A 15,440-nucleotide genomic window follows, 5' to 3' on the forward strand; every position below is an offset into this window, starting at 1 on the left:
TCTATGAGTGGACCTTTTTAGTCCTATATGTGATCAGGGAGTCACATCAATATAACTAGAGGCCATCAGGAAGCTATATCAAAGGGGGTATGGCTTGAGTCTTGACATACCCTCTTCTACTCCCATCAAATCTGAGGGACAGTTTTGTTATCTTTTGGGAAGATGTAACTAGATAAACACCTATTGTGGGAGAAGTCAGATGGGGAAGGGCAGAAGAAAGGGAATAAGCATTTATATAGAGCCTACTATGTGCCAGGCAATGTGATAAGTGCTTTACGATTATTACCTCATTTGATCCTCATAACAACCCTGTGAGGTAGATGGAGAAACCCTGGAAGATATTGCTTCTTGTCAGAAAAGTCAACTAATCTATTAAGTAGAATTTAGTAATTATCTACTGCATCCTTCGTACTGTGTTAGATGCTAGGTACACAAAAATAAAAGTGAAAACAATCCTAATATCCCATATGCAGTGCTTACTAGTTCTTTGACCATGCACAAGATACCTAACCTTCCTGAGTCTTAGTTTTCTTATCTGTAAATTGGAGATAAACATATCTGTTAGGCCTACCTTACAGGGTGGTGAGGCTCAGGTGAGGTAATATATGTAGAGTGCTTTGCAAACCTTAAATTTACATTAAAATGTTCATTTTTAGTTAAAGCACTGAGCTATTGAGCACATGAGCATATAACTTGAATGCATTCCCTCATCTCCATCTCTTAGAATTCCTGGTTTCCTTCAAAATTAAATTCAAATACCACTTCCTACATGAGGCTTTTCCCTGACCTCTAGAGCCGCTAATGTCTCACCCCCCAAAATTGTCTTGTATTTTCTTTGTATACTTATTGACTGTTTGACCCAATTGTATCATTAGCATGGTCAAAATGATGACACCTAGTATTTGTGGTCCACAATACTTCAGAGTCCTGTTTCCAGGAAGTCAGGAACCTGTAGAATAGGTCTGTGTTCTATGATCACTCAGTTAATAGTCACACAAACCAATCCTCAGTCTTAGCTTTTTTTTGTTGTGAAATGAAGATAATACTGAGAATATGCTGGGATGGTTGACAGAATTTATCAGAAATCTTGTCTGCAGTGAAACATTATTTGGAGAGTTACCAAAAAAAAAAAAAAAGACTGTCCTTTCTTTAGAGAAAAGGGATCCCTTTAAAAGTGCCTCTTAATTCATCTACTCAAAATGGCTAGAAATAAGGAAGTAAGATGTCATTGCACAGACTTGAACGAGTCTCTTGACTTCCTGGAAACAGGACTGTAGAGAAGTAGGTAAAAAAAAACTGAATCTGACATCACTACCTAGTAGTGCCTGTAGTTAGCAAGTGGTTAGTTGAAGGGTAACAGAGGAAATTGCTCTCGGATTGATAAGACAACCCGGCAGAGTATGTGTTCTCAGTTATTTTATTTTTGATTCTATTTTTCAGAGAAATACTTTTTCTCAAGCAATAACAATTATTTTCATTTTCAGAAGGACGCATGCTGTTTCATTAGGATACAGTCGATTCACAGATATAACCATGTTTTTGTGGCTTAAATTCTTGACATTTGGCTTTGCGTTTCTGGACACTGATGTCTTTGTCGCAGGTATGTGCTTGTCTCTTCGTGATTTCTTTGAAATTTTATTTTAGAAGGTTTTTTTTCTAAGATGGCCAGGCCATAACTAATATTGGAAGGAAAGATTGCAGTGAGTGTCAGCGACTTGGTAACTTGGAAATAGGTGATGCAGAGATGCCAAAGTTCCCTTAAATTACATGGAGGTGTAACTTGAATGACAGTTTACAATACTTCCATTGGGAAAGGGTATGTTTTCTTTTTGAAAAAAAATCATAATAAAGAGGAAAACGGTGTCTTTTTCAATTTTTACCTATTGTTCAAGGCTCTTAGCAAAGCAAAACTTTTTTTATTAAGAAACAAAGGATCCAACCTTTTTCTGAAATGTCAGATTTTAAGTTTTATTATTATTATTAAAATGGGAAAATAAAGATTTTTCCCTTTAAACATCTACAAAATATTTTCAACATCCTGCTTTTGTGAAGCTATACAGAAGGGCTTTGGTGGCATGTACGCCACTCCCTGTTCTCAGCCCACAAATTTGCTTCCTCAAATTTTGATGACTACTCTCAGCATTTTACTGAATTCCAAATTTGTATGATGATGGGGAATCATATGTCAGTGTTACTCTTGTGTTGATTCTTATGACTACAAAGTTTTCACATCCAGTTTTAGTCTCACAGAATAGTCATGGGTGGACTTGGGTACTCATTTTTCTGCCTTGACTACCAAGGGGCCAACACCCTTCCTGGGTGTATTGGTGAATTTTAGATTTCAGGCTTGAAAAGACAAGGAGACATTGAGCCTTAAGAAGATGCAAAACTAATTTTTCATAGAAATATTTAAATAGTTTTAATTCAATTACATGATTTAGTTTGGGATCCTAATTCATTGAAGGGCTACATAATGGATGTTTGAAATATGACTATATTTCTGTTGGTCACAAAGATGGTTTAGCTTTGTCTAAGCTTTTAGGGTTCTTTTTGTGGCTTGCTTAATACTAACTTTACAAAACGACTGTAAGTAGTTAGTATGAAGTTGATATTTTTGGAACCCTCCTAATAAAGTAAATGGAGAGAATTATTTGTATTCTCCTATTCTATTTTCATTTTGAAATCTTTCTGTACTCTCCACTGATCTCCTTTCTTCAGGAAAGACAGTCCAGCAGCTACCTACTGAGCCTATTCCATTGTCAGTTTCTCCTCTGGCTAACACAAGGGAGTAGATGAGGAAGGGAGCCTGGGATGGAGTTTTTCTTCCAATGATAGATTTTGCTGTTCTCCTCTATGTTAGGTCAGCAGTATCTCTTGGTTTAGAATATCCTCTTATCTACTTGCTATCTCTATCAAGTGGGGGGGCAGTCTTACTGACCAGCAAAAACCAAGAGAGTAATGGTTTGAATTCTAAGGTACTTTTAATACAAGAGAAAAAATATATCTTTTTGCTCTCCCTAAATCATAGCATTTTCATTTTCATTCAACATTTTCACTTCTGTAAAGTTTGTGCTTGTAGTCTTTCTGTCTTATAAATAAGAGATGCTTTATTGGAATAAGCAAAATTTCCTTTTTAAAAGGTGTTACTTTTATAGTAATATTTTTATGAAAATAGGGTTAATTTTTAGAGAAATTACTTTAAAAGATCATAATGTTGTTATTGGCAGGTGACAAAATTTTTTATATATTTTAGACTATGAAGATCAGGAATTTAGTCCTTTTGCAAGGCCTAGTAGAGAGCCTTGCTTATACAAACAATTAGATACTTGTTCAAGGAATAAATGAATAATTAGTGAAATATATATATATATATGTATATATATATATATATATAAAAGATTGTCGTGTGTACCATACATACAGAATAGTGTATGTTACATATGACATACACAGATCTATATAAAATATATTTATAACATTGGAATGAAGGAAATAAACTATTACCACCAATATATAGTGCCATCAGTATTATGTTTTGTTGATCTAAGTGCAGAGTTTCAGTAATAAACTCAATAGAGAGCATTTCCTGTATGTGGCACTGATAACATAGGGATTTAATGCATTTTGCCTAAACCAACATCTCAGACAATGAATGTTCATGTTGGAGTGCTATGAGTGAAATGTGTATTTTGCATTTCAACAACATTTTAGCTGTTAAAATTGATAAGTACTTGGAGAAATAGATAAAGAGGGGGGAACATTCAGAAAATAATGAGCTTAGAGGTATGGATTATCATATAAGCAAAAATGTTTTATTTTTCTTTAAAAGAAAAGATTAAGTAAGGAATTGTTTAATACTGAAAGTGTTGCAGAAGGAAACAGTGAATAAAAATTTGTAACTTTCAGAAAGTGCTGCAATGTGCTTGCCGCAGGTCAGTCATTGTCGATGTATTACAATCTATTATATGGCTGCAGATTAGCCACAATCTGAGGTCCACTCAGTTTTCAATTCAGTCTGAAGGGATTTCTCCTCCAGAAATAACTTTTTATTTTTGATGTGAAGCTAATAGGAAAATTGGATTTGCTTTACAGAATGCTTTAAGTTAGCTTTGCTAAAATGAGTGATTCTTTAAAGAGAGAGAAATATCTATTTGATTATTTTGAAAGATCAATTATAACTTTTGTCTCACATAGGTATTGGGAGCAATTATTTTTTCAAAGATAATGTTCTTGTTTTAGGAGCCATCTTGTTCTCCATACCTGTTTTGAGGTCAAAATGTACCTTTATGTTGACATGAACACTTCATTTCTGTACTTTATATGACATGAGGGTTTTTATGTTCTTAAATTATTGTTGAAAAAACATCACATTTGAAACTACCTTTGTTCCTTCCTTCTGACTTCCATTCTTTTCTTCCTTCCTTTCATTAATCAGTATGCATTTATTAGGCATTTTAGTAGTTCCTGACTTCAAAGAATTTTCCTTCTTTCCCTCTTTCCTTTCCTTCCCTTGTTCCTTCCACTCCCCGCCCCTTCTTCATATGGTTTGTACTTTAATTGTGATTTTGATGACATGAAAACTGAGTTCTGAAAGGTTCCAAGATTTTAGCATGTGTCTACCGGATACAGTAGCACATGCTCTTTGGGACGACAACTGGATTGATTAGTCTCAATATCTAAAAGAATAGACAATGGTTAAAAGTGAAAATGGAGGTGGTTTTGTTTTAAACACAAGAGAAGTAGATCACAAAATCTGCATTAAAATTGGTCTGATAGGCATGGAAAAAGTGATTTTTCTCTAGTTCAGGGAAAGTCTCAGGAAATATGTTTTTTGCATACACATACTTCTCTCTGAGTGTTCTGTTTCTTCGCCCTGGGAAAGAAAGTACATGGTTAGTTGTAAAATTTCTAGACAACTTGTCATAAAGAATTAATTTTGTGAGTGTAGTTAGAGATAGGAATTCTTTTGAAGATGCATATGGAGACAATGTCCATTTGTACATGACACAGAGAAAACATCTTGTCAAACAAGAGAATGAAAGGTATGCTTGTGTATGGTAGTGTTGTTGTAGTGGCTTAAGCTATTTTTTCATACCAAGGCATTTTCATAGATTAGTCATTAATGGGATCTAGAAGAGCTAGATCTAGAAAGAACATTAGAGATGACCTCATCTAATCCCCTACTTTTATAGATTTGGGTTTTAGCATTTGAAATGTTCACAATGTTCATCTATCCAGTTGCAATGGAAGATACTTGCAAGGGGGAAGATGGTAGAATATGGCGAAAGGCACTGTCATTCATTTCTATCTGTATCTTCCTCTTGGAAGAAATATTTGCCATATCAATTTGCCTTGGTCATATCCAGCTCTGACTTTTTGTCCCAATGGACTTTTGTCGGACTTTTCTCTCCTAGGCCTACTTGTAGCATTTGACGTGTTGTGTCCTTCCTTTTTTCAAAAATCCTTAGCCTAGCTTTTAAGATTTTCCATAGTCTCACCTCAAACTACCTTTCCAGTCATATCTTCCACAGTTTAATTATGTAAAAACCCTTCATCTTTCCCTCAAACATCTCTTGAACACTCCTGTCTCTACGCCTTAGCTCTCACCCTTCTTGTCTAAAAATCTCTCTCCTTTGCAGTTTTCTGAATTATATCCATCTTCTAGGGACCAGCTCAAATTCAATCTCTTCTCTATAATCATTCCCAATACTCTTACTCACAAGAAACTCTCTGGCATTCTATGAACTCATCATCTATACTACACATTTGCCATGCATTTTTAGTTATCTTTTTATGGATCTATATCATCTCCTTAACCACAAGGCAAGTTTCTTTAGGGCAAGGACCTTATCTTATATTTCTTCAAGTACTCCTCAGAACCTCACAAGTGCCTAATTTATTAGTTGACAAATTCAATTACAGAATTTAAAAGAAAGAATATATGGGAAAAAGAAGAGATAAAGGTTGATCACCTCTTTCCCTTTCTTTCCATTTGTTTATTCCTGCCCCAGATCTAAGGTTCAGGTCATTTGTGAAGAGAAAAATTTCCCTGACACCAGTGGAGGCCTTCAAGCAAAGTGGAGGTGGGGGGGTGCAGGTGAGGGTACAGGCTAGACTAGATGGCCTCTGAGATTCCTTCCAATTCTGACATTTTGTAATTGTCTTGTCTCACTACACAGAGGCCTTCCTCTAAAATCTTGTTTATTTTACCAATTTTAATTATCATACAATATCTTGTATGATAATTTGTCTTTTTCCTCATATAATAAAATTATATATAATAAATGTTGGTTGATTGATCCTCAACTAGATTACAACCTCCTTAGGTCAGGGACTATGTCATGTACCTCATCACATTCCCAAAGTCAAGGACAATACGTTATGTATAAGAAATATTCAACAAATGGTTGTCAAAAAGAAGGACATGAGATGAAGAGATGGGTATAGAGGAGAAGAGAGAAGGGAATGAAGGGACATAAAAAGGAGAAGGATTTAAAGAAAAGGAGGGAGGTTGGAAGTAGTTGAAAATATACAAACACAATATTTTTTTTACTAGTCCTGTGATTTCACTGATGTAGAGAGCTCCCTTGACTAACATAGAATGGAAACCACTCTGTAATTATTTTCTGAAAAATATAGGTAGCTAGGTGGCACAAAGCATTAGACTTGGAGTGAGGAAGACCAGAGTTTAAAACTATTTTAGACACTTATTAGTTGTGTGATCCTGGGCAAAAACAAAAGCAAAATAGAACAAAAAAACCAAACCAAACAAAAAAACTATCTGCCTCAGTTTCTTCATCTGTAACATGGTGATAATAATGATAGCACCTAACTCTAAGGGTTATTTTCAGCATAAGATGAGATAGTATTTATAAAGTGCTTAGTAAACCTTAAAGCACTATATAAATTCTATTAGTCTTATTTCGATAATTTCATGAGGCATTGAGAGGTTGTTACTTGCCAGGGTCATAGAGTCAGTAAGTGTTGTAACTTGAATAAAGGTTTTCTTGATTCTTGAGGTAAGTTCCTTATTCCCTATACTAAGCTGCTACTTAGCAAGATATTTCTCCAAAATCCCCAGATTTTTCAGATTTCACCCATTTTTCTTCTTCCCCTTCCTGTTATTTTCTTTATTACGCTCCTTCCCATCTGGGAAATCCTGTTGTTTATTGGCAGTTTATGTTATTAGTTACTGACTTAAAGTTTCCTTGGCATTATGAAGCCTATGCCTATCGATAGAATTCATTTGACTTGTTTTACTATTGAGATGCCACCACTGAAGTAGTGCTAATGTCATGTATCACTTTCTAGATGAATAAGAGAGGAAAACATATGTCCAACAAATGAGGAGTGGTATGTTCTGTACATTGTGTGTGACCCATTTTACAAACACAAGACACAGGCAGAAGGGTCTGAAAGACAATATCTGACTGGATGATCCAGTAAGGGATTATATTCTGATTTGATCAAGGGTAGAGATTAGAAACTGGAAATTGGAAATGGAATCAGATTTAGCATTTGAAGGGACATGGTAGTTCATCTAGTCTAACCCTTCCATTTTGCAGGTGAGGAAATTGAGGCTTAGAAATGGGAAGGGACTGCTTTGCTTAGAGTGGGCACAAAGGCAAATTTTTAAGTGGTTATTTTAAAAAGGCAACAGTAGCATATGCAGCCACAGTTAGTTATGGCTATAGTCTCTTGCAGAGAAAAAACAAAAACAAAAAAACAACCAGCCAAAAAAAAAAACCCCAGGACCCTAATACTCGTCAACTCATGAAATTAGTCACAGAGGAACCAGGGCAGAAAATAGAGATGATTTAGTCTGCTCTCATTACCATGACGATAGTCAGCACTTTAAAAAAAGGGGAAAACAGTGAAAAGTTTGCTGTTATTCTCATTTTTAAATTAAACCAAAGAAAGAAAAGCTGACAGTTTGAAATAATTTTTTGAATACTTTAAAAATAATCTTGAATTTTTTGGAAATAATTTATCTTAATGTAATTCAATTTTAAGTATTTTTTATTAATTATGAGGATGAGAAAAGTAGGATTATTTCATATTTTTGTCATTGTGGTACAGTGGGAAGAGCACTGAATCTACGTAAGTGCTGAATGTGGTTTCTTGGTCCCTGAGTTCAAATCTTGACTCTGCTACTTACTACTTATGCAGTGTGGGGAAGTCATTTAGCTCTCTGAGCCCGACTTTCTTCCTTTGTACAATGAGAGGATTAAAGTAGATCATCGCTGATGTCCCTCTTAGCTCTAGATCTGTGATCCTGAGTTTGAAATACTAATTAAAAACTTGAAGCTGACCTCAACTTTAAACACACAAATTGTTGTCACTCCACTGAACCTTAAGTGATAACTGATTTTTTGCCTGTTTCCCACCAAAAGGAATTGTTAGTCACAGAGTCAAGGAAAAGAAAATGCATGTCTGAACCTTTTGAAGCCTACATGCTTGCTTCATATGCTATATCACTGACCTTACAACATGCAATTCACATACAGATGTGACTTGGACAAGTTTGCTGATATGTACTGTTTGCTTGTATTTGTACTGACTTACTCACCTAGAAAATCAAATCAAATCTAATCGAGGCTATTCTTGGGGTGTTATGCCACAGATATCATCTTGGCAGAGGAAAAAGGAAAAACAATACTAAAACAATTCAAAGTATCATTAGGAAATTTTCTTCACAGGGAGAAAAATGTCAGATATCACTGGCCTTTTATTTGGAAGCTTAATGCTTTAGCTGCAGCTGCAAGGAGCTAAACCATCTGTGTCTGAAACAAATAAGAATATGGCTTACATTTGCAAGTGATAAGCCTCTAAAAAGGCAGCCTCAGCATCTTTTCTCAAAGATCAAAACCTCAAGTGAAGGTCTAACGTCAAAACTATTTTGTGCCTCATACTGACAATGAGTTTGAAACATAAGCTTCTTTCCAAAATTGAGACATAACAGCCTATAGTGAAAAGCAAACCAACAAACAAACACACACCCTGGCATGACTTTTGCAGGGCACTTTGGTGAGATAAAGATTGAATTTGATGCTAGCTTCTTCAAGTTACCTGTGGATTTGCAAATCAGTCAGTCTCAATGACGCTTCTAGAATGGGCAGCCCTTTCCTTTCCCTTTGCTTTCCTTTCCCTTTCTCTTCCCTCCCTTTTCCTCTCTCTTCCCTTTACCCTGTCCCTCTCTCTGTCTCTCTTTGTCTTTTTCTGCCTCTGTCTCTCCCATCTTCTTGTTTTTCTTCCCTCAAAGAATGGTATATTGGAAAGAAACCTATTCTTATAGCTGAGAGAGTCTGATGTCTAATTTTCTTCACTTTGGGTCAATAATTTCATCTTCATGGTCTCCAGCTTTCTCACCTCAAACGTGTAAGTGTAAGATTAAGATAATCTTTAAGACTCATTCCAGCTTTTTTGTTTCATGATTCTATTATACTATTTTGATTTGAATCTCAAAAGATGAACTTTTAAAGGATAAATGTAAAGTCTTAGATTTGGGGGTAGAAAAAATAAACTCCATAAGTAATAGGGAAGGAATAGCTAGATCATAGTTCATTAGAAAAACATCTGGGATACTGGCCTACAAACCCATTATGAATCGACAGGCTAATCTGGAAGCCAAACCAACGTGATCTTAGGTTGTAGGTCAGTTATGCCTAACCCTTGGTGACCCCATTTGGATAGTGGTTTGCCATTTCTTTCTCCAGAGCATTTTGCAGATGAAGAAACTGAGGCAAATAGGATTAAGTGACTTGTCCAGGGTCACTGTACCACCTTCCTCACAGGATAGCCCCATCTCATAGTGCTTTGAAAATTTTATAGCAATGTGTTAGCTACCATTATCATTAGTATTATTATTTTGACCTTTGTGCTCAGAATTTCTGTACTTCTATGAGTCTATAGACTGGATTATATGGGACCATAAATGGAAGACTAGGAGGTCAGGCCTCAGTGGGAGAAATCAGCAAGCTGATCTTTGCATAAGGATGAAAACAGAGTCACATCATTACAACAAGCAGATTCACCCAAAGAAAGCAGTGTTTTAAAATGTTGCTTGTGGACTTATGCCAAGGTTGTTTTTATTGTTGGTTTTTAGTGATATTTTGTTTTGTTTTGCTTTTGAGCAGCTATAGATGCTTTATTTCCGAATGTTTATCCTCTGTAGTGTTAGTGACAGAATCATTTTTTTCCTTCTGCTTACTTCCTTTCACACAACATGCTTCTTCTGCAAAGTCCCCCTGTGTCAATGCACCCTCAGCTGACCCAGTTACTGTTGTTTCTAATGTAGGTACAATGGAAGGACATCTCTTACAATCCTTTTGCTTGTGATCTCACACACACTTTAAAGAATATTGTGTTTGGGCTGGTTTGATGTCTTGCTCTTTTTTATAAGGAGGCAAGTGGAAAGTTGTGCCAATAATTGTCCTTTGAACTACTCTTTCCTGTTTTGAAACCAATGTAAAATAGTAGCTGTACCACACTTCCTTGCAACCTCAGCAGGTCTCATCATTGCATGCACTCTAGCCACTCAATCTTTCTTTCCAACAGGTTTAAGCTGGTCTTAAAGTAAGGTTCTCTTCCCGCCATATGGTTCATTTAAATAGCCTGGTGGAGGCGCTGTTTCCATTCAGTGTCACTCAGTTTGGCCTTCTGGCATCCCTCACTTGGTAGAAATGACCCATAGGGCAAGGCCCCACTTAGGCTTCCTTTGACATCAAGGTGCCACAATATGCCAATGTTGCTAAGGTCCAAAAATGGAGTTGGAGATATGCCTTAGGATATTCAACTATATTTTTCCATTCATCACCCATTTCATTTATACTTACAGCTGAAGATTTTACCACCTTCTTTACACTGCAGGTGGGAACCATGAGGCTGTAATTTCTCCATTGGGCTCTATTGTTCTCTTGACCTCATCATCTTCTCATTTTTCCTGGTTTCTGATTTTGATACTTGGAGAAGGGAATTATCGAGCACCAGCATGGGATCATTAGGTCATCCTAGACCAGGGGTGGGGAACCTGTGGCCTCGAGGTCACATGTGGCCCTCTAGATCTTTAAGTGCAGCCCTTTGACTGGATCCAAACTTCACAAAACAAATTTGTTCTGCAAATGTGCAGTCAAAGGGCCGTACTTGAGGATAAAGAGGGCCACATGTGTCCTTGAGGCTGCAGGTTCCCCACCTCTGGTCTAGACTAATGTCGTTTTGAATTTTTTTTATATTTCAAGATAATTTATTTCAGTTGAGGCAGACAACTGTATTCAAGATTTATTTACATTTAGCCCATTAATCTTGACAATGTTTTCAGCATATTATTTTTATTAATTCCAAATGAAAATGCAAACTGGTTTATGTTCAATCTAAAAATGGCAAAATCACCTACATTTACACTTACACATACATAAAGAATTCATTTCAATAGCTGCTGAATATGCACTAGATAAAACTACAATGCTCTTTTTAAAAATTTTAAACCCTCAATGGTTCCATCTCATCAAACAGGAACACTCCCCAGAAAAGAAAGGGAATATATAAAAACTGGAAAACTACAAATAGGGGAAAATCTTGGTCTTTAACTGTCAATTTTACCAACAATTATCCAATTTATATTTATTCAGTTTATATTACAATTGCAAATTAGCTGAAAAATGCAAATATGTTTTCCATATTCAACTGTTGTACTTGTTTTAGGATGGCAAATATTAGAAAACAGAGTTTACTTGATATTCGCAGAGTACAATACACAGGATGTAAAGACGGACACCTAGCATAGTCCTATGCCCACAGTAGATGTTTTAAGAGTGGTTGTAGACTGGTTGTTAGTAACCAACTAATGTGACAAATTCCCAGAAAACATATTGAATAAAATTAATGGAGCCAGAATTTATTAAGTTTCTACTATGTGCAAGGTGCTGAGGATGCAAAGATAAAATGAAAGAGAGTATATAAAATCACAGAACTCGAGAAGGTCCCAAATCTGGGACTTGTAAAGGACTCCAGCAGCCATACATTCTAAAATTAAAGGATTCTCCACTGTAACATAACAAAAAGTAGTCACCCAGACTCCGCTGAAGTCCTCCTGGGGTGGGGGTGGGGGAGAACTCATCATCTGTCAAGGTAGCACATTCTGCTTTTAGACAGATCTAATTATTGGGAAATTTTTCCTGACATTAAACCTCTTATGGCCTCTGCAATTCCACCCAGTGTTCCTAGTGCTGCCCAGTGAGGTCAAATAGAACAAACTTAACCACCTATCTTCCATATGACAGACCTTCGACTACTGGAATACAGCTATCATATCCTGCCACGAGTGTTCTTTTTTTTTTCTCCAGGCTAATATTTCACCAGATTTTCATATGCAGTAGCCAAGGCCCTTCACCATTCTGTACCCAGAGAAGGGGTCCTCTGGATACTTTACCACTCATTGATGTCCTTCTAAAACCATTGGACTAAGAAATGAACACAATACTGCAAATAAAGTGTAATGAGGGTGGAGTGCTGTAGGACTATTATCTTCCTTCTGAAAATTATGACTCTCTTAATGCTATATAAGATTACATTAGATGTTTTTTAGCTGCCACAATGACACTGCTGACTCTCACTGAGCTTGAAGTCCACTATAACACCCAATTTTTTTTGAATAACCGTTGTCTAATCACACCTCCCCCATCTTTATTTTCGACCTTGATTTTTCTTTTGTTCCAGTGTACAAGACTTGACATTTATTCCTATTGAATTAATCTTCTTACGTTGTGCTCAGTTCTGCAGCTTTTTGGATCTTGAGTCTTTCAAGTGTAAAAAGAAAGTAAAAACTCCATCATACCCAATGCTGATGAAATTACAAGTTAATATATGTACATATATACATACATGTATGTTTTACATATTTATATGTATATACATATGTGCATTTATTTTATATGCACTCATATTACCAGATTTAGAGACACAATGGATAGCGAGCTAGTCTTGGTTTAAATATCACTACTGAGACACACTAGCTGTGAGACCTTGGATAAAACACAGTCTCTTGGCTTCACAGTGTTCTAGGCCATCTAAGACCAATCTATCTATCTCTCTATCTCTCTGTCTGTCAGTCTACCCATCCATCCATCCATCTCTCTATCTCTCTCTCTACATATCATCCACATACCCCTAAATCTCTCTCTCTCTCTCTCTCTCTCTCTCTCTGTTGTTCGGTCTGTCTATCTATCTACCAATCTTATATTTTTGTGTATATATCAGTAGCAGTAGAGAGCTAGGGACTGGATTTGTGATTTTATTGGTGTAGTGGAAACTCGCAGATAAAGAAACCCCCAGTTTACCAATACAGTTCAATGGCTTCTGTGCTATATCCTCCTACCCTCCTTTGGAAGAAGGTGTTATTGACATAAGACAGAGAAAGCAGAGGGATTGAAAGCTAGCCAACTCAGAAGAAATTTGACGGCAAGAGAGAAGGACATGATTCTTTTTATTCATCTGGATTCATGATTTAATGAGTGGTGGGAGCTAGTAGTACGAAAGCTATAGCCCCAGAGGTAGATTGACAAATCATTAGTAACTTTTAGTCTTAAAGAATTGTTAGGGGATCTAGGATCTAGTGGCTTGCCCATGGTCACCTAGATAGTATATATTAGAAGCATTACATGAAACCAGGTCTCTCCTTAATTCCAAAGCCATCACTCCATCACACTATACATCATCACTTCCATCATCATTCTTCTCTAGCCCTCTCCATCCAACTTCACATGGCCTTTCATCTACCCCATAATAAACTGAGCCAACTTTATTTTTGCCATAGATATAGAAAAAAAATTAGACTATACTTTTGATGAATTCAGGTGAACTCTAAATCACTAAACTTACTCAAAACATAGTATTAAAGGAAAATGATTAAGTGGAGAAAGGAATTCTTTTGCTTTGGAGTAAGTGAAACAATAATATTTTTAAACAATTGAATTGTTTTTCAGCTTATACAAAAGGAAAGCCTGCAAGAGTTACACAAACTAGATTTTATTCTGATTAAGTAGGGAGGTTAACATGACCTTTATTAATCACTTTGATCATGGAAAACACACAAGTTTTGATTTGGTTCTCAGAAATATAGGTACCAGATAATTTTCCCTAAACTATTCAAATGAACTTTTAGAAGATTCATATGAAAGTACCATTCAGTCTGTCTGTTAACCACTGCAAAAACCATGTTGCTGTGTTTTCAGAGCACACAATAAATGATTTAATCATCTGGTGAACTTGGTAAATGTAGGCTGATAATCTAGATTCTTCATTCCATCCAAACCCTTTACTTCTCCTCAAGTCATAAAACGCAATGATTATGGTTTCATATGTTAAGAAAGCAGAAAGTAAGATAAGAGGGGACAAAGGATGAAAAGAAGAGAAGGCAAATCACTTTATCCCTTTGGGTCTCAATTCCATTATTACTAAAATGAGGGGTTTGAATTAGATAAATTCTATGTCCCTTACAGTTTTAAGTCAATGATCCTGTATTTCTAAGGACAGAGAAGAGATGAAAAAATAATGTCAGTTTATAGGAAGTAATACAAATACTGGCTCAAGGAAACCTCCAGCCCATAAAGGTAAAGAGAGAAATGAGAAATTAAAAAAATTAATATCTATTTGTTGTGATTGTACTGGTAGAAATGTAGGTCATTATTAAGCATAAATGATACTCATAAAATGTACCCTTTAAAATGAAAAAGAAATACGTATACTTGTAAAAGTAATTCCATAGACTTACTGTATACTATTTTTTAGAGTGAATTTATCTATTTTGTTTATTTTTACATGATAGGCATAATAATGTTCAAATATATCTGTATAAAAGCTTAGTATTGCTTTCTGAAGTATTATATAAATATAAAACTACTACTTCTACTGCTACTGCTACTACAATAACTGGGTGTTGGAAATTCAAGGGCGAAACAAAGTAAGGCTTCCTCATTTCTACCCTGAGAAAACCTAAATTTGTGGACTTTTGGATGCTGACTAAATCCTAAGTAAAAATATTTGTAATAATAATAGCAATGATTATAATATTTCACTTTTATATACAGCTTTTTTTCTTGTTGACCTTACCTCTCTCACCAACCTCAGGTCATTCTGAGCTTTAGACTCAACTCCTCAATTTCTCCCATCTTCTTCCCCCTGCCCTTTATTCGATCTATTGTTAAAGCCTTAAATTATTTTTCTTTTGTGATATCTTTAGCATATGCCACCTCCTCTCCTCTGACGGCTTGCTAAGTGTACTCCATCTCTAGCTAAGGATCTGTCAACCCCTTTATGGTAGGCTATGATCCCAAAATCCAAATCTCATGCTTAGCGATCATATTGTTAGCCTGCTATTCATTTCCCAAATTAATTTTTATCTTCTTATTCTTCTAATGGGGGAAAGAGTGAGGAAAACTCAGGCT

At 35.8% G+C, this 15,440-nt stretch overlaps 1 protein-coding gene across 5 annotated transcripts in view; it reads left to right on the forward strand.

Moving 5' to 3' along the window:
- The first annotated feature begins 1,325 nt into the window (after positions 1–1,325).
- PTPRC (protein tyrosine phosphatase receptor type C) overlaps positions 1,326–15,440 on the forward strand; it is a 139,795-nt gene continuing 125,680 nt past the window's right edge. For all 5 annotated transcript variants that reach the window (XM_036755274.1, XM_036755276.1, XM_036755275.1 and 2 more), the window contains exons 1-2: positions 1,326–1,398; positions 1,485–1,600. In XM_036755274.1, the coding sequence (XP_036611169.1) occupies positions 1,534–1,600 (67 nt within the window). In that variant the 5' untranslated portion in view covers positions 1,326–1,398; positions 1,485–1,533. The remainder of the gene's footprint in view (positions 1,399–1,484; positions 1,601–15,440) is intronic.

Source organism: Trichosurus vulpecula, chromosome 4 (genome assembly GCF_011100635.1).
Source record: "Trichosurus vulpecula isolate mTriVul1 chromosome 4, mTriVul1.pri, whole genome shotgun sequence".
Taxonomy (NCBI): Eukaryota; Metazoa; Chordata; class Mammalia; order Diprotodontia; family Phalangeridae; genus Trichosurus; species Trichosurus vulpecula.